The following is a 27134-nucleotide window of genomic DNA, read 5'->3' as shown; positions in this document are numbered from 1 at the left end:
CCTGCTATCACTCTGAAGCTAATGCATTTTGGTGGGTGCAAAGCCACAAGACAAATAGGTCAAGGCATATTCAGTTAGCATAAATATAGCCTTTCCATTATTGTGACGAGTGAATGCAGTGCTGTCTGGACAGCAAATGGTTCACAATTCCTCCTTACAGAACTTCACATGGTTGCAAAGTGAAAGTGTGAGAGACTCAGAAAGAAATTTAACTTGTTAAATTTAAATAGCATTGTGGCTCTGGGGGCAACTAATAAGCGACCCTGGCATCTGAGTGTCCTTGAGAATACTAAAAGCAAACGGGATCTCCTCGTTATATTGAATATTGTATTGCATCACCTTATTTAGTTCCAGATGCAATCCATGCCATTTTTCTGTCTCTGCCTCTGATCCATGCCTGTATTTTCACATAACCACCTCTCCACTATTTCAGTGATAACCTTGGAACTTGCTACAGAGCTGTTCAAGGTTATTTGGCAGCCAGGGTATAAAAGATCTATCAGGGTTCTGTTTCTTGAACATAAACAGTGATACTCCTCGCAGCACTGTTGACAGGGGTGCTACTGTCTTGACAGGGCGATGGCATTTAGCTCTCACTCTGCCCTTCAAAGGAAGTGTCACTGTGAAAAGGATAAGATGAATCAAGGCAGCATCCTTTACCATATCTTAAACCGAAAGAGGCACCAGCATCTCCCCACCTGCAGCTGTAAGCACGAATCCAAGGAGAAGGTCGCACTGGGATCGCCTTACGTCGCCTGCAAGGCTGCCTCCGAAGTTCTGCTCAAGACTGTGAACTTTATTAAAAACCTGCCCTCTTTTCGGGGGCTGCTGCAGCCGGACCAGCTGCTGCTGCTGGAGAACTGCTGGGCTGCCCTGTTCGTGTTGGGCTTGGCTCAGGAAGGTGTGGATTTCGAAGTGATTGAACCGTCAAGGACCAGCATTCTGAAAGAAATTCTAACAAACCGGGAGGGCAAAGGCAGCGATGAGAAAACAATCACTGAGCCATCAGCTGCAGAAGTGCAGAAAGTCAAATCGTTCTTAACTAATTGCTGGAGCATAGACATCAGCACTAAGGAGTATGTGTACTTAAAAGGGATCGTTTTATTCAGCCCAGGTGAGCTATCCCACTGAAGTCCCTGGCTCAAAGCTTGATTTTTTTATTTTTAGTAAACCCATGTGGAAATTATTGAATTGACACTGAAAGATTGTTAAGTTTATTCAGGAAATCCGAATATTTTGTGTCTTGTGTCATTCATGAGAGAACAAAGACACTCATTCGCATTTAAAAGGCCACTCTGGCAAAACATTATTTGTTTCGCACCCGGAGGTTCAAATGAACGTATAAACTGAGAATGGAAAACTTTTAAGGAAGGTGGGTTTGTGATAGAGTTAAACGGAAGTTCATGGGCACAGCTAAAGGAGGAAGCTGAATAGGAAAAGCACTGGGTCAGGGGTGGGAGCAGGGAAAATGTGGGGAAAATCAGCTTTGGTTTAACTTTCAGTGAAATAGTTCTCTCAGAAATGTCGCAAAATCTCTTTGGTCAAAACTCCCAGCCAAACTGTCCTTTTACCTTTTAAGGAATTAAAATTGATACTCTTCACAACCACTGACTGAGATTTCAAATAAATTACAACGTGTTTCAAAGCAAGCGCAATGACTGGATTACCATTTCGTACTAAAGTGAATCTTTTTGTAATGTTACACTGGAAACTGTCACGCGTGGAAATTGTCAAATTACTATTGTTTCCAAACGTGTTTGTTTCAAATTTTATACGAGAGACAGATAGATCTTTGCTTAAACGATGGTTCTGATCAACAATGTGTTGTGAAAATTGTTTGATAAGGAACAAAACTGTTTAACCTTGACGGAAAATGTTGGCCTTCAGAGCTGATTGGCACTTCAGAAGGTTCAGAAACATGCTGGTGTCAGTGTTTTCAGCAGAGGCTATATGCAAAATCATGACAGGCAGCTCACATATTGGATTGTATTATGTCCACAAAGGCGTCAATACATTTCACCACTTTCAACCTCAGATATTCAGAGGTTGCCCCGAGGAGATTAGCTGGAAGATTTTAACTGCATTTAAAATGACAACTGGATGCTGCCCTGAAATACCCTAATCTGAGGTTATTTTAAGCGGTGTTCTGTAGATTGGCAGTTTTGTGATCTCCACTGGGCTTGCAGGCATGAATTTATACATGAACATGAGAACACAGGATCAAAGATCACTGTGGTCCACTTGGTCATCCCCAAGGATGTGTGGGTATTTTTGGAGGGGTGTGAAACAAAAAGGAGGAGGCCCAGTTGCTCCTTGGGCCTGCTCTAGCATTCAATTTACCGTGGCTGATCTGTACTCAACTCCATTCACTTGACTTCTGCATATCCCTTGAAACCCTGAACCAATTGAAATTCTAGCCATCTCAGTCTTGGAAGCATCAATCCATACTCCGCCAGCATCCATTGCCTTTTGAGGGAGAGGGTTGCAGATTTCCATTACTTTTGTGAAAACGAGCTTCTCTGGGAGACACTGGGCAGTTTCGGAAACTTGCCCAGTCCTGTGGGATCTGTGAGTTTACGTTCACTCGTGGCCTGGGTGAAGTTTGTGTTGACATTGACCAGAATTGTTTTTGAATTGCCCTGGGTAGGAAGATAGGAAATTTTGTTGACAGAAATATTCAGCCCAACAAATGTTCCCCTTTTTGTTCCATTTGAGCCCCAGATTCCAGCCTCCTCCAGGTTCCTTAATCCTTTCTTTTTACAGAAATGTAATCATTTGTCCCTTGAACCCATTTATACTTTATTCAACACCCTTGCATTTAATGCCACCTGCAAATTTCATCGGTTAGATCAGACACAGAGCTGGACAAAGGGTCACATGAAGATATCAAAATATGCACTTTAGTGGGAAGAATAAAGGAGCTGAATATTATTTAAATGGAGAAAGACGGCAGAAAGTTGCAACACAGAGGGATTTGGGGATCCGCGGGCATAAAACACAAAAGGCTAGCAAGCAAATGCAGCAGGTAATAGGGAAGACAAATGGAATGTTCACCTTTACTTCGAAGGAAATGGAGTGTAAAAATAGGGAAATCTTGCTAAAACTGTACAAGACACCAGTTAGACCACTCAAATAAAAGCAAAATACTGCGGATGCTGGAAATCTGAAATAAAACAGAAAATGCTCGATAAACTCAGCAGGTCTGGCAGCATCTGTGAAGAGAGAAACAGAGTTAACATTCCAAATTTAAATGACCCTTCTACAGAGCTAGTTAGACCACACCTGTTTTGGTCACCTCATCTAAGGATAGATATAGGGGGCGATTCTCCAATATTGGGCAAAAGTGTTTGTGCCGATGTGAACGCCGTCGCGAACCATAGGGGGCCAGCACGGCGCAGGAGCGGTTCCCGGCACTCCTGCGCCGTGCTGGCCCCCTAATCTGTCATGCCTGGGCCCGGTCCACGCCGCTCCAGCCTCCTTACGCGGCGCCAAATGGGCACCGTGCCAACCCGCGCATGCGTGGGGGACTTTTGCGCGCCAGCCCCGACCAACATGGGGTCGGTGTTCAGGGGCCGGCCGTGCCAGGAAGTAGGCCCGGGGGGATGGGGTGGAGAGAGGCCGGCCCGCCGATCGGTGGGCCCCGATCGCAGACCAGACCCCATTGGAGGACCCCCCCCCGGTGAAGGAGCCTCCCTCCCCCCCGCCCCCCCCGCCCCCCCCCCCCCACAGGCCGCTCCCCCGTGCGTTCCCGCAGAGCTCCCGCCGGCAGCAACCAGAGGTGAACGGCGCCGGCGGGACTCTGTCATATAGGAGCGGCCGCTCGGCCCACCCGGGCCAGAGAATCGGCGGCCCCGCCGATTCCAGCGGCCCGCGGCTGGCGCCGTGCCAAACGTGCCGGCGCAGATGGCACCGATTCTCCGCACCTCGGAGAATCGTGCGCCGGCGTCGGGGCGTCGTGGCGTGGTTGCGGTGATTCTCCAGCCTGGCCCGGGGCTCGGAGAATCGCCCCCATATTGGCATTGGAGGCAATCCAGAGAAGGTTCATTAGGTTGGTCTTGGGCGTGGAGGGATTTTCTCATGAAGAGAGACGTATTAGGTAGGGTCTGTATTCATTGCAGTTTATTGAGACATATAGGATTCTCAGGGAGCTTGGCAGGGTAGATGCTGAGAGGGTATTTCCTCTTGTGGCAGGTCTTGTAGGACCAGAGGGCATAGTCTGAGAGTAAGGGATCTCCCATTTAAGGCAGAGATGAAGAGGATTTTTCTCTCTCAGAGGATAGTGAATCTGTGGAATTCTTTGCTGCAGAGAGCTGTAGGGGCTGTGTCCTGAAGTATGATCAAGGCTGAGATAGACAGGTTTTTAATCAGTGAAGGAATTAAGGGGCATGGGTATATGGCAGGAAAGTGGAATTGAAGATTATCACATCTGCTCAGTCATGATATCATTGAATGGCAGTACAGACTTGATGGGCTGAATGGCCTACCTCTGATCATACATCTTTTGAAATGAAATGAAATGAAATGAAAATCGCTTATTGTCACAAGTATTATGGTCTTATGTGCTGATCTCTGTGACTGACTTCATTATATGGGATTCAATTGCATGAAGCTCAGTGGTAATGGAGGGATTGGAGGGCGCTGGCGGGGTACTTTTTTGGAAATATATGAAATAGTTCAATATATTAGGATGACATGGTGGCACAGTGGTTAGCACTGCTGCCTCACAGCGGTTCAATTCTGGCCTTGGGTGACTGCCTGCATGGAGTTTGCACATTCTCCCTGTGTTTGCGTGGGTTTCCTCTGGGTGCTCAGGTTTCCTCTCACAGTCCAAAGATGTGCAGATTAAGTGGATTGGACATGTTCATTTGACCCTTAGTATCCAAAGATGTGCAGGTTAAGTGGGATTACAGGGATAGGGTGGGGGAGTGGGTTTAGGTAGGATGTTCTTGGTAAGGTGGGTGGGACTCAATGGGATGAATGGCCTGTTTCTGCACTTCTATTTGCTCCTACAATCCTCAACCCCCACCCCCTTGATTTTAAACATTTCACCATTGTGAGGAAAGTTTGAAATTCCTAAATTCACAAAGTCCTGAGTGTAGTGACCTTTACATGGGTATGTACATAAGGGGTTAATGGGAAATTGAAAGATCACTAGGGGGCAGCACTGGTGGGTATAAAAGCAGACGCAAGCGGCTCTCTGCCTCGCTTGGTAATTAGACTGTGACGAGAGCAGGAGCATAGATCTAGCTCAGGGCTACTAGTGTGGTCAGACATAGCTACTGTATATAAACGTTGTAACCTTTCTACTGGTATTGATCTTAAAGTAAGAACTAACGCAGTTGTTAAATTCTGTTACTCAATAAACCTTTCAATACCTCTGGACGACTTCGAGCCTTCTTCATCAAACTGCAGAAAGCCTCTGCGGCAACTGGATTGAGTAACGCATGTTACATACAGTAGTGCTACCAAACACACTACAGTAAGGTAACAAAAGATGGTACCAGGCCAGCTTTAAACGAACAATACTAGCTAGATTAGGTTAGAGAAAAGAAAGAAAAAGAACAGAAATTAAAGTACCGACTGATCGACTGTGGAAGACTTTGCAACATTTGGATCCTAGACAACCAACCGATGCGATGAAACACGTGCAAGCTCCATGGCAGCTGAAAACTACCGGTAACTTAAATAGTAACTGGACAATGTTTAAACAACAGTTTCAAATATACATGGCAGCTACTGACTTAAACACAGCCTCCGACGAGAGAAAGATTGCGCTGCTACTAGCAAGGCCAGGCCAGCAAGCTATAGACATTTATAACTCTTTCATTCATGTTGAAAATGAAGACAAAACTAAATTTCGAGTCATACTCGCAAAATTTGAAGAACACTGTCAAACACAGTCTCATGAAATCCTGGAAAGATTTAACCTCCGCAACAGGTTCTAAAAAAACGGCGAGACAATCTCTAATTTTGTCACAGATCTCAGACCCTCACAGGCATCTTCTTCCGGCCGCCGGCTCCAATTCAAATACGTACGCGCATGCGCACAGTCAAGAGAGACGCGACCCGGCAAGAGCCCGTTCTGCGCAAGCGCAAGAAGCTGCGCATGCGCACTACGCAAAATAGTGTCAACGCCCACTTAAAGGGGAATGTCCTGCACAAGGGAAAAGTTGTTTAAAGTGCTCCAAACTGAATAATTTTGCCTTCCAGTGTAAGTCAACAGCAAAATATCACTCTCCAACACAGAAACATGCACACTTCAAGGTTCACACAGTGGATACAATGGAAAACCAAACACCCGAAGAAAATTTTTCCGACCACGAAGATTTCCACTCCTGGGAGAACACATACTTCCTCGGAATAATAGATTCGGCAGAGGAACTTCAAGCGCCGACCACGAATCCTCAATACGTTAATGTCATTGCCTCCAAAAGTAAATGGAAAGACACGGAGCAAGTGAACAACTCCCCAATTACGTTCAAGCTTGACACGGGAGCGTCTGCAAACTTGATGACAAGCATAGATCTCGCATCCATCCCAGGGACACACGAGATGATGCATGATGCATGCAAGTTAAAAGACTGCAATGGCAACCAGATCACCTCAAGAGGATCATGCCACCTACAAGTAGTCGATAAGAGGGTCACAAAAAGACTACATTCGAGACCGTGGACGACAAAAAGACATCGCTGTTAGGTGCTCAAGCCTGCAAGGACTTGCGGTTGGTCCAGGGAATATTCATGCACACGAATGACTCATCACGACTGGACGATGGCATCTAGCTGCTGCTCAACGAGTATTCTGACGTCTTTCATGGCATGGATACGTTACCTTACAAATACTAAATCCTGCTCTAGGAAGATGCAAAACCTGTCATTCATCCACCTAGGAGGGTACCAGCTCCCTTGCGGGACAGGCTAAAATCAGAACTCCTACACCTACAATCTCAAAGGCATAATATCAAAGGTCACACAACCGACTGACTGGGTCAGCTCGCTGGTGTGTGTCAAGAAGCCATCAGGTGACCTCAGAATCTGTTTAGATCCCAAAGATCTGAACAAAAATATTACCAGGGAACACTACCCCATCCCCAAGCACGAGGAGATAACATGTGAAATGGCAAATGCTCGCATCTTCGCCAAACTTGATGCTTCCCAAGGTTTCTGGCAGATGCAGCTCGACAATTCCAGCAGACTTGTGTACGTTCAACATGCCATTTGGACGATACTGCTATAATCACATGCCTTTCGGGATCACCTCCGCATTCGAAATCTTTCACAGAGTCATGGAGCAGATGACGGGGGGCATTGAAGGTGTCAAGAGTATATGTCGATGACATCATCATATGGTCAACGACAGAAGAAGACCACATTGCTCGATTAAGACAAGTCTTCAAAAGAGTTCACCAATTTGGATTGAAACTCAACCAATCCAAGTGCACCTTCACATGCTCATCTCTGACCTTCCTGGGTGAAACTATATCAGTGCAAGGGTTGAGGCCGAATGATGAAAAGATCACGGCAATCTAGACCATGCAGCAGCCAAGAGACAAGAAAGCTGTGCTCAGGTTTCTTGGATTCATTAACTTCCTAGGCAAGTTTATACCGAACTTATCAACAAGGACGTCAGCATTACGAAACGTGATAAGGAAGGGCACAGAGTTTGACTGGACTCCACGCCACCAAGAAGAGTGGGTGGATCTAAAGCGCCAACTGATGGCAGCTCCAACTCTGACATTATTTGACCCAGCAAAACCCACAAAGATTTCCGCCGACGCCAGTCAACATGGAATTGGTGCAGTACTCCTCTAACAGGATGACCAATTGGACTGGATCCCAGTTGCATATGCGTCTAGAGCGATGACCGCCACAGAGTGCAGGTATGCACAGATAGAGATGGAGTGCCTGGGTCTAATCACAGGAATAACAACATTTCACCACTGTGTGTACGACCTTACCATGTTCCTAGTTGAGACTGATTATAGACAGCTGGTCAACATAATTGAAAACAAATCTCACTGATATGACGCCGTGCCTACAACGCATAATGATGAAGCTGAGGAGGTATGACTTCACACTGCTCTACACTCCTGGGAAGGACCTCATAATATCTGACACACTGTCCCGAGCCATTGACACTGACAGCTCACCTCCTGCATCCATTGACGATGTAGAAGCTCAAGCACAGTTGTGCAGAGAGACTCTCCCAGCATCTGACGAGAAGCTGCAGCAAATTTGTCTGGCGACACGAGAAGATGCGGCCTTGCTCCAGGTCATGCACAATCTTCAGCATGGCCTGGAGCCTGCCATAAGGGCAGTGCCTGCAGTTCCAAAACATCAAAACTGAACTGTCAGTAGCGGACGGATTAATATTGAGAAACGACAGAATCGTTATTCCACTAACGCTCAGGTCAGACACGCTCCATAGGATTCACGAGGGACATCTCGGAATTGAAAAATGCAAAAGAAGAACAAGGCAATCCGTCTACTGGCCTGGGATAAATGAGGACATTACAAACATGATACTCACATGTGACACGTGTCAAAACCATCAACCGGCACAATGCAAGGAGCCACTCCAGCAGCATGAGATGGCTACGTCACCGTGGAACAAAGTTGGCATAGACTTGTTTCACTTCATGGGTCAAAACTATGTCCTTATCATTAACTATTACTCCAACTTTCCGGAAGTAATGAAACTCCCGGATCTCACGTCCGCATCAGTTATTAAAGCCTGCAAGGAAACATTCTCGAGACATGGTATTCCACAAACAGTCATGTCCGATAATGGTCCTCGCTTTGCGAGCTGGGTATGGATGGAATTCTCCAAGAAATACAACATCAAAAACGTGACATCGAGTCCACACTTTCCCCAATCCAACGGCAAAGTAGAAAAAGGTGTACACATTATCAAACAACTCATAAGCAAGGCCACTGACTCGAATTCTGACATATACTCGGCTCTATTATCATTCAGATCATGACCGTTGAGCTCAGGGCTATCACCAGCTCAAATGCTCTTCAATCGAGATGTGAGAACAATGCTACCAGCGTTACACTTCAGCAATCCGGATCACTCACAAGTGCTTGACAAGATACAACACCAACGTCACAAACAAAAGCAACACTATGACCGGCATGCAAAATCGCTGCAACCATTAGCGGTCAATGACATGGTTCGACTGCGACACCCAGATGGAGGATTGTCCAACGCGGCAACAGTGCTACGATAAGCAGCGCCACGATCATACATTGTAAAGTCCGACGAAGGTGTGCTGTTCAGGCGCAATCGCCGAGACCTGCTAAAGGTTCCACTTCCTGAACCTGTCTTTCCAACGTTAATTCTACAGGACCCACTCACTCGACAACACTTGACACCATCAGCCGGTGAACAGACGGACATTAAAACCTCAGTGTCTCCATGCCCACTTAGGAGATCAACTTGAATCAGACGCACATCCAACCGTCTGAAACTGTGAACATTGGACTGAAGCAATCATTGATTTCTGTAATGCATTTGCACACGATGTAAACTATGTTTGTTCCATTCTAGGAACAACACTGAAACTATGTTTAAAAAAAGGGGGGGATGTAGTGATCTTTACATGGGTATGTACATAAGGGGTGAATGGGAAATTGAAAGATCACTGGGGTTGCACTGGTGGGTATGAAAGCAGATGCAAGCGGATCTCTGCTGCTCTTAGTGATTAGTCAGTGACGAGAGCAGGAGCATAGATCTAGCTCAGGGCTACTAGTGTGGTCAGACATAGCTACTGTCTATAAACATTGTAACCTTTCTACTGGTATTGATCTTAAAGTAAGAACTAACGCAGTTGTTAAATTCTGTTATTCAATACCTCTGGACGACTTCGAGCCTTCTTCATCAAGCTGCAGCAAGCCTCCGCAGCAACTGGATTGAGTAGCGAATGTTACATACAGTAGTGCTACCAAACACACTACAGTAAGGTAACAAAAGACTGAGCTCTGGCAGGTTTATTTTGTTCTGGTCACAGCACTCTCTTATAGCCGGGTGTTGCATTCCAAAGCCAAGGGACAGGGCTTCCAGTCTTCAATTATTAAGAGACTGGACCCCATAGAACTCCCGACATGCTCTCTGACCTCCGTGGGAATTGCACAGTAAGTTTGAACTGCCCAAGAGGACTCCCCTGCTCCCCAGGACCCTCAGAAAATGTCTCCGACTCTGAGTCCTCCAATCACTTACATTGACTGTTACCTCCAATCCCCCGACTGGCTCGCCCAACCACGTTAAGTCCCGACTGCCCCCAAGATCAGATCTGACCACGCCCACCTGAATACCCCTCTGACCCAACCTGATTATCCACAGCCTGACTACCCTCTTCCTGCCCACTCCAACTATCCTGACCTCCCTACCCACTCTCCCACCTATCAACCTGCCACTCTACCCACCCGTCACCTCACCTAACTACCACCCTATCCCCACCTGCCACCCTACCTAATTGCCACCCTAGATACTTGTCACTCTACCAAACTGCCATCTTGTCCAACTGCCACAATACCCACCATCAGCTAACCACTGACCCACCTTTCTCACCCAACCTGCCACCTTACCTGTTCATCAACATTCATCTATTCATTCATTCACTGTCCGTGAATTTAAACTTAAAATATGGCAGCTAGTGCTGTAACAGGTGTGGGGAGCAGGGGCGGGGGAGGGGGGGGGGGAGGTGAGTGTTCTGTCTTCTGCTTGATGCTATAGTGCTGCGATGGATCTCTTTAATGGACACTATGCTCCACATTGCTGGAGAAGCCCGGCTCAGACCAGGCAATAAATGCAGAGCAACATGGAGGCATGGAAAGGTTTGGATGGTTTGGCAGTACAACCATGATTTCCGCCTGGCAGAAGAGGTGGACCAACGTGGGACATCTGGAGGGTCATAAACGGATACCGAAAAAGGGCTTTCAAATATAAATCGCAACAAAATCGACTGAGGGGAGAACTAAAGTCGAGAGTAAAGATATCAGTCGCAACTAGAAAATCGCCAGTGATCGAGTTATTGCTGGCAAATATAATTTTTTTGCAAATCAAGTGATTGCAAGGTCAGAATGTTACTGACTCTGAGGGATGTGATGCCAGGCATGGCAGGGGCTGGGCATAAAATGGGCACCGTTCCCGCTGAGTATACACCGCTAAAATGTTCCAGGAGAGACATTGATCAATTGAGGCTCTAAGTGGCCAAGTAATGGCTGCTTAATGGCCTCTTTCTGCTGCCGCTAGGATTTTACCTGTGATGGGGAAGGTCTGTGTCAAGTGTTCAGCCTGCCAGGTGAGATGGGGGTGCAGGGGAGGAGGGGGGTACAGGAAGTGCCTCCTTATCGGGACCGTTGTGTCCATTGGAGAGCCCTTCTATCCAAGGTAGTGCCCCCCCATCCGACTCCTCCTTCGCCCCTCCCCAGTCTTTCCCCTCCTTCCTTGCTCTGTCCATCGTGACTCCCTACTCCCCTCACCGCGTTCTGTCAGCCTGGTCCTGTTGATATTCTGAACTTGCCTTCAAGTCAGGCTTCATCGCAGCTCACATCCCCCTGGGAATTGCTGCAGTCCCAGCAGTGACCACAATTCCTGGTGGCGCTGCTGGGACCCCAGAACTGCCAGCCCGATGGCCATTAAATGGCTGAAGGGTGTGAGCTCACCAAGCTGGGGAAGGCTCTGCTCGGCCCTGACTTTTATGCAAAGGAGTGAGGTCCCCCCCCACCCGCTCCGTGTGAAATTCAGCCCCGTGCGAGTGTGCATTTAAACCAATAATAAAAAAATGTATGTCCTGAAACAAATTCTGTTATAAATCTTCCATGGGTGATGCTTGAAGACACAGGGTCCTAGGTTACATAACCCCTGAAAACCGGTCATGGTGCACGATAAACCCAGAGCCATTCGATGTAATAAAGACAGCATGTATTGTTTATTCGTTTACATGATTTTTGTGCTCAGCCAGCTCTTAAAAGCTGTTGATAGGCTGCATCGCCGAGGGAATCAAACATTAATATTTGCTCATTTACAGAAAGCTAGACTGCACTGCTCAAAGGGGAGGTGTATTGTGGCTGGAGCACCTGCTGGGAGTCATGTGTGAGCTGAACCTAACTTGGAAAGATGGGTGATTGAACATTCATACGTAAGGAATAGGAGCTGGCACAGGCTATTTGGCTCTTTGAGCCTGCACTGCCATTCAACAAGATCATGGCTCAACATTTCAAACTCAACACCATTTCCCAGCACTATCCTGCTATCCCTTCATTCCCTTAGTTGAGATATTTCATGACGAGAGTATTGATGAGGGTAACGTGGTTGATATGATGTACATGGACCTCCAAAAGGCATTAGAGAAATTGCGACACAATTGGTTTGCCAGCAAAGTGGAAGACCATACGATAAAAGTGTAGGTGATCGCATTAATGCAAAGTAGTGTGAATGTCAGGAGACAAAGAACAATGGTAGTTGGTTATTTTTTTGTATTGAAGGAATGCTGCTGCCCAGGGACTGGTACCAAGATCACTGCTTTTCCGGATCTATATTACTGATTTTGTCAAAGTTTCAAAATTTGCACATGACATCAAACTTGGCAGTATAATGTACTGTGGGGAGGGTAATGATAGACGCCAAGAGGTCAGAGATAGGATGGTGGATTGGTAAAACACTTGGCAGATGTGAATTAACCCAGAAAAGTGTGAAGTGATGTATTTTGGTAGGAAGAACAAGGACAGCCAATATAATTTAAAGGGTGCATCGATAAAGTGAGTACAGGAGCAGAAAAGCATGGGGGCATATGTGGTCAAAATTGTTAAAGACCGAAGGGCAGGTGAACAATTGGCTAAAATGGCATATTGGATACATGACTTTATAAATAGAGGCACAGAGCGTAAAGACAAGGACGTTATGATGAACCATTTGTAAGAGTCTTCACAATTTATTCCCTTATGCGCATTTCTTTTATTTGGCCGCTATCATTTTTGATCCATGTGCGATTAATGACATGTATCTTCAAGTCAAGTAGCAGAGAGAATGAGGAATTCAGGAATGATCTCTGCCATTTTAACAGGAACTTCAGGCTTTTCAGCACCAGAGAGCCAGAGATGGGGTGGGACTCGGTTTGATTGATTGGCTAGTGGCCAGTGAATTGGCCCAAAAGGCCGTACTCTGCACGGTAGCAGTGGTGATTGGATCTTGTCCCAGTGGAATAACCCTTGGGGACACAGGAACAAGTGGTTGGATTCTCTGCACCCTAAAATCGCGTTCGGCGACAGGGCAGAGAATCCGTTTTCCTGTACGAATTCGGGACCGACGCCGGTTCCACTATTGTCCGCCCCTGAAAAGTACGCCGCGCCGAGTATCCACCACATCAGGCCATTGCCTGAGGCCCGCGCCGCGATGCTCTATCCATGACAGCCAAATTCCCGACCACATGGTTCTAACCTGGTCCTTCCGTTCGGGACCGTCGTGTGGTGGCTACGGACACAGTCCGGGGCCGCCACAGTTGAGGGAGGGCCAATCAGAGGGCAAGGGGGACCTCATTCGGGATTGGGGGCTATGTATGCAGGTGGTCCAGGTCAGGCGAACGGCTGATGCGGGGCACTATTTCGGCTGTCCAGGTCCGCGGGCTGAGTCCGCCATGGAGCACGGCACGGCATCTGACCCAGAAGTGCGGGAGGCCATATCGGCAGCTGGAGCTGCGAGCTCCACGACAGCTGCCTGCCAGCCCCCTGCAAGGCTGTGAATCTGTTGCCTTTTGCTGCCTGTTTGCCTGGCGTAAAAGACCACAGTTTTCATGACCTTGGGGGACATAGTCCCAAAAACAGAGAATCCAGCCCATGGACTCTATATATCCTCTATATTTACTCCAGTGTCTAGTGTGCATTTGTCTAGTGTGCGTGTGTGTGTGTAGAGGGTGGGGGGGCAAGCTGAGGCAGTTAATTAGGAATTAGATAATAGTTAACCAATTAATTTTGCTGCATATTTCATTACAATTCTTGTTATATATGAACAGTAATCGTGTTTATATTTGCAAACCTGGTGACTACATTATTGGGTAGCCAAGGGCCAAATACTGGGTATTTTTCTAAGAATTATTGGTGAATTCACTTGTGTTGTGACTCTGGTCAAGTTGGGCTGGATTTGACCATGCACCAGCCCAGGGTGTAGTAACAACATATAAAACAGTGCTCAGCCTCAATCAGAGTACGGTGTCCAGTTATGGGCACTGGACTTCAGGGAGGATATGGAGACTTTAGGGAGGGTGCTAAAAAGCTTGACTAGAATAGTTACAGGAAGGAGAGATTTCAGTTACGAGGAGTGATTAGAGAAACTGGGGTTGTCCCCCTTCGAGAAGAGAAGGCTGAGGGGAGATTTAATAACAAAATCATGCAGGGTCTACGTTGAGTGGATAGGGAAAAAAACTGTCCCCATTGGCAGAAGGACACTTATCTAAGGTGTAAGGCAAAAGAAGCAACAGGGATATGAGAAAAAACATTCTTTACAGTGAGTCGTTTGGATCTGGAATGTAGTGCCTGAATGTGTGGTGGAGGCAAATTGAATCGCAGCTTTCAAGGTGAAATTGGGTTACCACCTGAAGAGAAAACAAACTTGCAGGGTGACAGGGAAAGGTTGTGGGGATGGCACGAGCTAAACTTTTCTCGCAGATAATTAGCATGGATTCAATGGGCCAAATAGCCTCCTCTGCTGTATCAATATTTTGATTCCACGAAATGAACCAGATATGACATGAGGTAAACTTTCCTACGCAGTGAGTGAACTGCCTCAGAGCGTGGAAGAGGTAGGATCAATCGTGGCTTTCAAAACAGAATACTGTGAGGCGCATCCTGAAGACATGTGCAGAATGGCGGGAGGAAAGAGTCAGGGATTGGGTCTACCTAAATGCTTCCTGCAGATAACCAGCGTGGACTTGATGAAGCATATGGCCACCATCTTTGCTGTGATCATTCTATGACCCTGTAGCAAACTCTTATTGATCTCTGACTTGAATATGCTCAATGACTGAACATCCCCAGTTCTTCAATTTAGAAATTTAGAAGATTCACAAACCTTTGAGTGAATTCATTTCTCCTCATCTCGGTCCTAAATGATGAACCCATTATTCAAAGACTGCGGGTTCGATTTTCCGGCCCCCTCCAATCTTCCGGTCTTGCTGAAGTCCAACCCGCAAGGCGGGTTCCCCAGTGGCGGGGCAGAAGCCTGGACATTTTGGCGGGCCTTGAGGATCATGCTGGCGCCCAATGGCTCATCGCATCCGCCACTGGAAAACACACCACGGCGGGGACGGAATATCCCGGCCTGTGATCCTGTGTTTTAGATTCCCCAGCTACCCTGTCAAGTCCCTCAAGAAATGAATATGTTTCACATTAATGTTTCAAATGGATCACATCTCATTCTCCTAAACTTCAGGGAATATGGGTCTTGTCCACTCAATTTTTCCTCATAGACAATCCCTCCATCCCAGAAACCAGTCGAGTGAACATTTGTTGCACATCCTCCAGGTGAGGAGACCAAACCCACAAATACTACGCCAAATGTGCCCTGCACAATTATAATAAGACCGCTTCGATGCTCGATCAATGACTCCAGAAGCGAGATTGGATGACAATTGAAGGCTTTATTGGACTGGATGTTTCCCACAGCAGCGCAAGTACAGAATGCAGCTGCTAGGGAGACACAGACTCTTATACTCCGCCTTACTGGGCGGAACCAGCTGCTAGGGATACACAGACTCTTATACTCTACCTTACTGGGCGGAACAAGCAGGCAGTCTTCACCAATGATCTTCCTGTCTCAGGTACCTCCCACAGCAATGATCTTACAGCCTCAACCTTGGTACCGTAATACCCCTAATACCGACTACCACACCCTTTACTTATATTCCAATCCCTTCGTCACAAAACCTATTTGTTTTCCAAATTGCTTGCGGTATCAATATTGACCTGTGATTCATGTACAAGGACACCAAGGTTCCTTTGAATGCAAACATTTCCCAGTCTCTCAGCATTCCTAAAAAATATTTTCCTCTTTCTTTTTGTTTCCAAATCTTTTCCTACTTCACATTTTGCTGTATCACATTCCATCTGCCATATTCCTGCCCACACACCCAATATGTCTCTCCCTCCGCAACCTCATTTAAAAAAAAAAATTACAATTAAGGGGCAATTTAGCATGGTCAATCCATTTACCCTGCACATATTTTGGAGATGAAACGCACACAGACACAGGGAGAATGTGCAAACTCCACACAGGCAGTGACCCAGGGCCGGGAAAGAAACCGGATCCTCGACACTATGAGGCAGTAGCGTTAACCAGCAGCCTCATTGACTCATTCCCATTGCTTACTTTCTCACCTATCATCAGTAAACCTGATTGCGTTACACTCAGTCCTCTCATCTAATCATCAATGAAAATTGGAAATAACTGAGATCTGTACACTGATGCTCTTGGTACTCCACTAGTTGCAACCTTCCAACCTAAAAATACCCCATTTATTCTGAGTCCTCACGCTGAGGGTTTCATGGTGGGCAGGAGCGGAGAATCCAACAACAGGCCAAAAGTCGGAAATCCGCCGGCATAAAAGTGGTTTGTGATTCTGCCGATGTTGGGTTAATGGTGATTGGGTTATCCCGCTGCCTAGTGACATCAACGCCATTTGCATTCATTACCATCCCATGAATGCTCAATAAAACATCTGCTCACCGGAACCTCGTGACGGCTACCCAATCTTGCGTCATGCCAGGGGGAGATTACGCTGGCCTGAAACCCGTTTCTCAAGGAGTGCCCTGGGAATGCGTTAGTCTAGGAACTGAGGGTCCACTGAGGAATGAGAGCGGCGTGAGAGAAGACTCAAATCTTTTTTGACTCCTTAAGGAGGTGGTGCACCTGGAGGGAGGTCAGGATGCCTCGTCCCCATGCAACCTACATCTGGATGGTGCATACCAGGGAGTGTAGCCATGGGGTGCAGGGCCGAGCGCAAATCTAGCAAGCTGCTCGACCAAGGTCTCCATGATGGTCGCCAATCTTCCCATGGCGAACTCGAGGCTCTCACATGTTGGAGCTACAACATCAAGCAAAACGTGGACAGGCTCCTTTCTCGTTCACTCTAGTCTGCTGAGTGACAGTCGAGTGTCTGCCTGATGCTCCCACCGCCTGCTGCTGCATCTCCACCATTTAGATGGCTGTTGGTCACAGGAGTTCATCATCTTACTGGGACTGAGCAGGTGGCTGTCGCCAGCAGCCCTCTGAGTGATGGAGTCCTGGGTTGCCCCTGCCTCCAACTGCTGCAGGGACGTGTTGTGCCCGAGTCTGATCTAGAGCTGAGTCCCACTGCGGTGTGTGTCCTTGCACTGGTGGAGGGTGTGGGTCAGCGATGTGATGGTTCTTCCAGTGCTTCCTCTTTGGACTGGGGGCTTGGACTTATATTTGGCTGCCTCTTGGGCCCCGACCTACTGCAAAATAGAAAATAGCGAATAAAGTTAGTTTTGATGAACATTAGCAATATAATACTGCATGTGAATCGCTGTGGTTATCAGGATTTGATGAAGTGATGGAGCTGTGATCTGAACTAGATTGGTGGGAAAACCAAACTCCCCCTCCCCATGGGAGATCCCCTGCCCAATCCAGCAGGTTCCTCAAATTCAATGAGGGCAATGGTGTTGGCTGCCCTCCCCGGGTCCGTGCTCTCCTGCCCCTGTTATGTGCCAGCTTTCACTGTATGAAGACATAAGAAAGGCATTTGGTCAGAGGAGCAGAGGTTTGGGTGCGATGCATGTCCCCTCTGTCTGGTGAGCCCTCCCCAGCAGGGACAGAGGATCGAGTGTGAGCAACACGATGAATGGGATGGTGATGATGTGAAAATCTCCCTGAGAAAATGAGTGGTTAATGTTCCCCGCTAACAGTGTGACAAAAGTAGCTGTTTTTGTACACGATGCAATGCTGAGAGTTTAACCTTGGAGCGAGGCTGAGGATGAATTAACCTGGCGGGACAGGTGAGATCATCCATCCTCCTGCTCCTTTGACAGGCGTTTGAGGTGTGGTTGCCAGCCATGCTGACCTCCTCCGCGCAGGCTGTCAGGCCTGATTTATCTACTGGACCCATTGCTGGGACACAGGACATACCTGTGTGCCCACACGTCTCTGATCAAAGCCTGCAAGGCCTGGTGGATGGCGTGGGTGCTGCCCTCTTCATGAGGCTTTCGACATTGGGCCTTCTTCTCGTGCATGGAAAAATCAGTAGTGGCCTCCTGGAGACAGGTGGGCTGGAGAGACATACGTGTTAGATTGGCGCCTAAATTTGGCCCGTTAGCTGATGGCAGGTGGATAAATCAGCTCCTGACAGAAAGTTTTTTTTTTCATTCTGATTCCCCCCTTTATAAATGTTACCGTATTTTTGCCAACCCTTAAATGTAGAGTGTTCCAATCTTATATGAATAGCTCGTTTAGTAAGCTCAAGGGAAGGTAAAATATTGAGGGTCAGTTTATGATTACACACACACGCACGCGGGAGGGGTTTTGCGACATCCAACCCTATCGCACTCATACAATAAACAGGGGATAAGGAAAAAGGAAGCGAGTTCAGAGCATGACCACAATAAAATACAAGTTATGGTTTTACATGTGCCCAGGCCCAAAATGAAAGTCAAATGGACTGTTCCTTCCGAGGCGAAGTTGGCAAATTCTCTGTTTTTCCAGAATTAAGACTTCCACAGTGGGCGGAGGCACATAGAGTGAGTAAGTGGTGGGGGCACAAGTTCCAGTGTTCAAGTGGTTTTGATGAGGGCCACAGTTCTTTCTGTTGCTGCCTCTTTGATTGTAGGCAGCAGAGGTTGCTGGTCTGGAGTTGGCCTGTTCTCCTCGGAGATTACAAGGCCCAAAGGAATTCAGACAGCCCAAGCCTCAGTCGTGTGACACGGGTTTCGGGTTGTTAAAAGGAGGCCCTCTTGTTGGAACCATTGTGTTAGGACAGTCGATGCTTAGACCACTAGCAGCATTATTGGAAATTATGTGAACGGCTGTCTTTGTTCAAAGCTGGCTGGAGCAGACAAACTGTCTGCTGGGCCATTGTGTTAGCTTGGCTGGAATGTTTATACGATGCAAGGTGCATTACATTCCAGGACCTTGGAGGTGTTGTTTAGCCTTTGTTCACTTTGAAACGGCTCAGAAGTTTCCAGAAGCCAGCAGATGAACAACTGGAGCGATCTCGTCAGCTCAGCAATTGTCCATTTTATTAAAAGTGCAAAAAAAATGATTTTATAAAGTAGTCGAGCTGACAAATATAAATATATATAGAAAACATTTATTTTCTTTCACGTTTCGACTATGACAGTTTGACGGGAGCGGGAAAGCTAATTTTTTCATTTCCATGTTTAAAGGCTGGGAAGGAAAAGCGGGATTTGGTCGTCGGAGCTGCCCTTTGCTGATCATGGGGAAAACCCGTCCCCGTAAGTCAAACCTCCCTTTCTTCCTATCCACTGCCTCCCTTAAACCCGCCCCTCTCCTAACCTGACGATACCCTCCTGGCCCAAGATCAGGAACTTACCAGCTCCAAGGATCCATGAGCCTTGCTTTTCTTTTCCTTCTGCAGTTCTGACAGTAGCCACTAACGACTTCTTGGCACTGCCGGGATTGATGAAGCTGGCAACCAATCGGATTGGCTGACAACTCCAGAGGGCTGGACCTCTACCTCGATATCAATGAGGGGAGGAGGTCCCACTCAGCCCTCATTAACCTGCTCCGCAGCGCTTTCTGGCTCCACGCTGACGTCAGAGCGTTCTACTGAGTCCCACTCCCCTGCCTTATCCCTGTAACCTTGCACATTCTTTCTTGTCAGAGAACAATCCAGTTCCATTTAGAATACCTTGATTGAACCTGCCTCCGCCACTCTCTCAGGAAGCTCCTTGCAGACTCCAACCACCCTCTGGGTGAAAAACAAAATCCTCACATAACCTTTACTCCGTTTTATCATTATTTTGAATCTGCCCTCTGATGTGTTGGGTGCTCTGGATCCGTGGAACACATACAGGCCACCAACACTTAAAATAGTGCAACACTATTTTATTAAGTTAGAAACTGTTGAACATACTTTCACTGTGGGTTAACACGATGTTATATTAAACTAAAGACCTATGCCTGTCCTAACCAGTCTATGCACCCAGCACATGGTGAAGATCTGTGCTGTAAGTTGTAAGCTCTGTCCTTGTAGGAGGCTTCATACCGAATGAGCGGGAACTCTGATGCCCCCTGTCTTTATAGTGAGTGTGCTCTAACTGGTGATTGGCTGTGGTGTTGTGTGTGTTGATTGGTCTTGCTGTGTGTCCATCAGTGTGTGTCTGCACCATGATATACTGGTGTATATTATGACATCCCCCCTTTTATAAAAGAATGTATGTGTGTGGCAATAAATAATGTATGGTGTGAATGTTCCTAACTACCTGTGGGGTGCAAAGACATATTTACAGGACTACGTACATGAGAACTAAGCTATTTACATGGGAAGGTGCCTGGTGCAGAGAAGCAGTATGCAACAAGAATAACCAGATCAACACTACATACAAACCAGGGAAACGATCAAACAAAGCAACAAAACAATTCAGAGAGTCTATAAGTCCGCAAAGTTCATAAATTAAGTCTCTGAGGTGAGCGACGAATTCTGGTTGACCGCCTCAAGGGTGGGTCGAGAGCCGCCGGTTCAAGATCGGGCTGGACTGCATCAGAGTCAGGGGGAGGCAGAGTGACAGGGAGCTCTGCATAGTCCGTGGCACGGTCAGCAGGAGGGCGAGGCGATAATGGAGGATCACGTGGCGAGCGTGGAACGAGACGAAGGGCGCGTCGATTGCGGCGCAGAATAGAGCCATCCAGTAGATGAACCAGGAACGAGCGGGGGCCACCTGCCGAAGGACAACAGCGGTTGCAGACCAGCCCCCATTTGGAAGATGGACGCGGACGTTGTCATCTGGAGCCAGAGCAGGGAGATCAGCTGCACGGGAGTCATGAGCCGCCTTGTGTTGTGCACGAGACAGCTGCATCTGGCGAAAGACCGGAACGTGATCCACGTCTGGGACATGGATGGACAGCACCGTTGTCCTCAGGGTACGACCCATGAGTAACTGGGCTGGCGACAGGCCAGTGGACAGCGGGGCGAAGCGAAAGGGCAACAAGGCAAGGTGGAAATCGGACCAAGCATCGGCAGCCTTGCATAGGAGCTATTTAACTATATGTACTCCCTTCTCTGCTTTGCCGTTAGATTGGGGGTACAGGGGACTGGATGTTACATGGGCAAAATTGTACCGCCTGGCAAAGTTGGACCATTCCTGGCTGGCGAAGCAGGGGCCATTGTCCGACATAACCGTGAGCGGGATGCCGTGTCGAACAAATGTTTCTTTACATGCACGAATGACAGCAGACGAGGTGATGTCGTGCAACCATGTCACCTCCGGGTAATTCGAAAAGTAGTCCACGATCAGGACATAGTCTCTACCCAGCGCCTGGAACAGGTCGATGCCCACCTTGGTCCATGGTGACGTGACCAACTCATGGGGCTGCAGTGTCTCACGTGGTTGGGCCGGCTGGAAGCGCTGACAAGTGGGGCAGTTAGAACATAGAACATAGAACATTACAGTGCAGTACAGGCCCTTCGGCCCTTGATGTTGCGCCGACCTGTGAAACCATTCTAAAGCCCATCTACTCTATTCCCTTATCATCCATATGTCTATCCAATGACCATTTGAATGCCCTTAGTGTTGGTGAGTCCACTACTGTTGCAGGCAGGGCATTCCACGCCCTTACTACTCTCTGAGTAAAGAACCTACCTCTGACATCTGTCCTATATCTATCTCCCCTCAATTTAAAGCTATGTCCCCTCATGCTAGACATCACCATCCGAGGAAAACGGCTCTCACTGTTCACCCTATCCAATCCTCTGATCATCTTGTATGCCTCAATTAAGTCACCTCTTAACCTTCTTCTTTCTAATGAAAACAGCCCCAACTCCCTCAGCCTTTCCTCATAAGATCTTCTCTCCATACCAGGCAACATTCTGGTAAGTATCCTCTGCACCCTTTCCAATGCTTCAACATCCTTCCTATAATGCGGCGACCAGAATTGCACGCAATACTCCAAATGCGGCCGCACCAGAGTTTTGTACAGCTGCAACATGACCTCATGGCTCCGAAACTCAATCCCTCTACCAATAAAAGCTAACACACCGTACGCCTTTTTAACAACCCTCTCAACCAGGTTGGCAACTTTCAGGGACATGGACACCGAGATCGCTCTGCTCATCCATACTGCCAAGAATCTTACCATTAGCCCAGTACTCTGTCTTCCTGTTATTCCTTCCAAAATGAATCACCTCACACTTTTCTGCATTAAACTCCATTTGCCACCTCTCAGCCCAGCACTGCAGCTTATCTATGTCCCTCTGTAACTTGTAACATCCTTCCGCAATGTCCACAACTCCACCGACTTTAGTGTCATCTGCAAATTTACTCATCCATCCTTCTACGCCCTCCTCCAGGTCATTTATCAAAATGACAAACAGCAGTGGCCCCAAAACAGATCCTTGTGGTACACCATTAATAACTGGACTCCAGTCTGAACATTTCACATCAACCACCACCCTTTGTCTTCTTCCAGCTAGCCAATTACTGATCCAAACTGCTAAATCACCCTGAATCCCATGCCTCCGTATTTCCTCCAGTAGCCTACCGTGGGGAACCTTATCAAACGCTTTACTGAAATCCATATACACCACATCAACTGCTTTACCCTCATCCACCTGTTTGGTCACCTTCTCAAAGAACTCAATAAGGTTTGTGAGGCACGACCTACCCTTCACAAAACCGTGTTGACTATCTCTAATCTAATTATTCCTTTCCAGGTGATTATACATCCTATCTCTTTAAACCTTTCCAAGATTTTGCCCACAACAGAAGTAAGGCTCACTGGTCTATAGCTACCGGGGTTGTCTCTACTTCCCTTCTTGAACAAGGGGACAACATTTGCTATCCTCCAGTCTTCTGGCACTATTCCTGTAGACAAAGATGACTTAAAGATCAAAGCCAAAGGCTCAGCAATCTCCTCCCTAGCTTCCTGGAGAATCCTAGGATCAATCCCATCCGGCCCAGGGGACTTATCTATTTTCACACTTTCCAGAATTGCTAACACCTCCACCTTATGAACCTCAAGCCCTTCTAGTCTAGTAGCCTGAATCTCAGTATTCTCCTCGACAACACTATCTTTTTCCTGTGTGAATACTGACAAAAAATATTCATTTAGCACCTCTCCTATCTCCTCGGACTCCACGCACAACTTTCCGCTACTGTCCTTGATTGGCCCTACTCTTACCCTAGTCATTCTTTTACTCCTGGCATATCTATCGAACGCTTTAGGGATATCCTTGATCCTACCTGCCAAAGACTTCTCATGTTCCCTCCTGGCACTTCTTAGCTCTCTCTTTAGGTCCATCCTAGCTAACTTGTAACTCTCGAGTGCCCGAACAGAACCTTCATGTCTCATCTTTACATAAGCCTCCTTCTTCCTCTTGACAAGTGTTTCGACTGCTTTAGTAAACCACGGTTCCCTTGCTCGACCACTTCCTCCCTGCCTGACAGGTACATACTTATCAAGGACACGCAGTAGCTGTTCCTTGAACAAGCTCAATATTTCCATTGTGCCCATCCCCTGCAGTTTTCCTCTCCATGCGATGAATCCTAAGTCTTGCCTCATCGCATCATAATTGCCTTTCCCCCAGATATAACTCTTGCCCTGCGGTATATACCTATCCATTTCCATCACTAAAGTAAACGTAATGGAATTGTGGTCACTATCACCAAAGTGCTCACCTACCTCCAAATCTAACACCTGTCCTGGTTCATTGCCCAGTACCAAATCCAAAATGGCCTCGCCTCTCGTTGGCCTATCTACATACTGTGTCAGGAAACCCTCCTGCACACATTGGAAAAAACGGACCACTCTAAAGTACTCGAACTATAGCGTTTCCAGTCAATATTTGGAAATTTAAAGTCCCCCATAACAACTACCCTGTTGCTTTCACTGCTATCCAGAAGCATCTTTGCAATCCTTTCCTCTACATCTCATGAACTTTTCAGAGGCGTATAGAAAACCCCTAACAGGGTGACCTCTCCGTTCCTGTTTCTAACCTCAGCCCATACTACCTCAGTAGACGAGTCCTCATCAAACGTCCTTTCTGCCACCGTAATACTGTCCCTGACTAACAATACCACCCCTCCCCCTCTTTTTCCTCCTTCCCTGAGCTTACTGAAATATCTAAACCCCGGCACCTGCAACAACCATTCTTGTCCCTGCTCTATTCATGTCTCCGAAATGGCCACAACATCGAAGTCCCATGTACCAACCCATGCCGCAAGTTCACCCACCTTATTCCGGATGCTCCTGGCATTGAAGAAGACACACTTTAAACCACCTTCATGCCTGCCGGTACACTCCTGCAACTTTGAAACCTTACTCATGACCTCACTACTCTCAACCTCCTGTATACTGGAGCTGCAATCCAGGTTCCCAAGCCCCTGCTGAACTAGTTTAAACCCTCCCGAAGAGCATTAGCAAATTTCCCCCACAGCATATTGGTACCCCTCTGGTCCAGGTGTAGACCATCCCGTTTGTAGAGGTCCCACCGACTCCAGAATGGGCCCCAATTATCCAGAAATCTGAAACCATTCCTGTAGCCACGTGTCCAACTGCTCTCTCTCCCTATTCCTCATCTCGCTAGCACGTGGCACAGGTAACAACCCAGAGATAATAACTCTGTTTGTCCTAGATCTAAGTTCCCACCCTAGCTCCCTGATTTCCTGCCTTACATCCCTATCCCTTTTCCTACCTATGTCGTTGGTACCTATGTGGACTACGACTTCGGGCTGCTCCCCCTCCCCCTTAAGGATCCCGAAAACACGATCGGAGACATCACACACCCTGGCACCTGGGAGGCAACACACCAACCGCGAGTCTCTCTCGTTCCACAGAATCTCCTATCTATCCCCCTAACTATGGAGTCTCCAATGACTAATGCTCTGCTCCTCTCCCCCCTTCCCTTCTGAGCAACAGGGACAGACTCTGTGCCAGAGACCTATACCCCATGGCTTACCCCTGGTAAATCCCCCCCCCCCCCAACAGTATCCAAAGCGGTATACGTGTTACTAAGGGAAACGACCACAGGGGATCCCTGTACTGACTGCTTCCTGAGCACTGTGTTGGCTATGTCCTCATTAATGCCAGGCCAGAACACTGCCTTTCGGGCCCATCGGCGACACTTTTCAATGCCAAGGTGGCCCTCGTGTAGTTGTTCCAGGACGAGCTGGCGCATGCTATGCGGGATGACAATGCGGTCCACTTTTAGAAGAACCCTGTCTCCTACTGCCAAATCATCTCTGACATTATAGAACTGAGGGCATTGGCCCTTGAGCCACCCATCTGTTAGGTGGCGCATGACACGATGTGGCAAGGGGTCAGCCGCCGTCTCGCGGCAAATTTGGATGAGGCGTTCATCCGTGACAGGTAGATTGGAGGCCGCGAATGCAACATGGGCGTCAACCTGGCAGACGAATCCCGCTGGGTCACATGGAGTGTTGACTGCCCTGGAGAGAGCGTCAGCAATGATGAGGTATTTGCCTGGGGTGTATACCAGCTGGAAGTCATATCACCGGAGCTTGCGAAGAATACGCTGGAGGCGAGGCGTCATTTCATTCAAGTCTTTCTGTATTATATTGGCCAGCGGGCGATGGTCGGTCTCGATGGTGAATTGAGGAAGTCCGTAGACATAATCGTTAAACTTAACCTCACCAGTCAGAAGGCCCAGGCACTCCTTTTCTAACTGCGCGTAGCGCTGCTCCATGGGGGTCATCGCACGTGACGCATATGCAATGAGGGCACATGATGAGGCCTCATCACATTGAAGGAGCACTGCCCCAATGCCGGATTGACTGGCATCGGTCAAAATTTTGGTCTCCTTTGCTTAGATAGCTAAGACCGGGGCCGTGGTCAGTTTTGCTTTGAGTTCTCTCCATTCGCGGTCGTGGGTAGGGAGCCTTTGGAAGTCTGTCGTCTTCCTAACCCGGTTCCTGAGAGCTGTGGAATGAGAGGCGAGGTTAGGGATAATTTTCCCTTAAAAACCATGCCCAGAAATCGGAGGACCGCCTTCTTGTCCTCTGGTGTTTTCATAGCTGTGATGGCAGCTACTTTGTCCGCATCCGGCTGCACACCCAATTGGGAGATGTGGTCCCCGAGGAACTTGAGTTCTGTCTGACCAAAAGAGAATTTGGCCCTGTTGAGGCGGAGGCCATGCTCTGTATACGTCTGAATACGCGCTGGAGGTGACTAACATGCTCCTGCGGGGTGGTGGACCAAATGATTATGTCATCGACACAGACGCGAACACCTTCAATGCCTTCCATCATTTGTTCCATAATCCTATGGAACACGTCTGATGAAGATATGATCCCGAACGGCATCCCGTTGTCGCAATATCTGCCAGAGGGGGCTGTTTAGCACAGGGCTAAATCACTGACTTTGAAAGCAGACCAAGGCAGGCCAGCAGCACGGTTCAATTCCCATACCAGCCTCCCCGAACAGGCGCCGGAATGTGGCAACTAGGGGCTTTTCACAGTAACTTCATTTGAAGCCTACTTGTGACAATAAGCGATTTTCATTTCATTTCATAAATGTTCAAAGTTTCCTGCTGGATTTATCGAGCTGGATTTGCCAGAATCCTTTTGAGGCGTCGAGTTTGGTGAAGAGCTTGGAGCGAGCCATCTCGCATGTGAGCTCTTCACGCTTGGGAATTGGATAATGCTCCCTCATGATATTGCGATTTAGATCCTTGGGATCAATGCAAATTCTCAATTTGCCGGAAGGCTTTTTTACACATACCATGGAACTGACCCAGTCGGTCGGTTCCGTGACTTTGGAAGTCACTCCTTGGTCCTGAAGGTCCTGCAGCTGCTGCTTGAGGCGGTCCATAAGGGGTGCTGGGACCCTGCGAGGTGCGTGCACCACAGGCATGGCATTCGGTTTTAATAAAATCTTGTAGGTGTACGGGAGCCTGCCCATGCCCTCGAAGACGTTGTGGTGCTGGTTGA

General features: G+C 47.7%; 1 protein-coding gene across 1 annotated transcript in view; it reads left to right on the top strand.

Annotated features, from left to right (window-relative positions):
• Positions 1 to 556: 556 nt before the first annotated feature.
• The window catches only part of LOC140422740 (nuclear receptor subfamily 0 group B member 1-like), a 33076-nt gene continuing 6498 nt past the window's right edge, over positions 557 to 27134 (top strand). Inside the window, exon 1 of the mRNA XM_072507689.1 lies at positions 557 to 1114. Coding sequence (XP_072363790.1) covers positions 580 to 1114 — 535 coding nt within the window. The 5' untranslated portion in view covers positions 557 to 579. The remainder of the gene's footprint in view (positions 1115 to 27134) is intronic.

The sequence above is a fragment of the Scyliorhinus torazame genome, chromosome 5 (assembly GCF_047496885.1).
Source record: "Scyliorhinus torazame isolate Kashiwa2021f chromosome 5, sScyTor2.1, whole genome shotgun sequence".
Taxonomy (NCBI): Eukaryota; Metazoa; Chordata; class Chondrichthyes; order Carcharhiniformes; family Scyliorhinidae; genus Scyliorhinus; species Scyliorhinus torazame.
The sequence above is the reverse complement of the archived record's forward strand: the minus strand, read 5'-3'. Positions and strand labels throughout refer to the sequence as shown.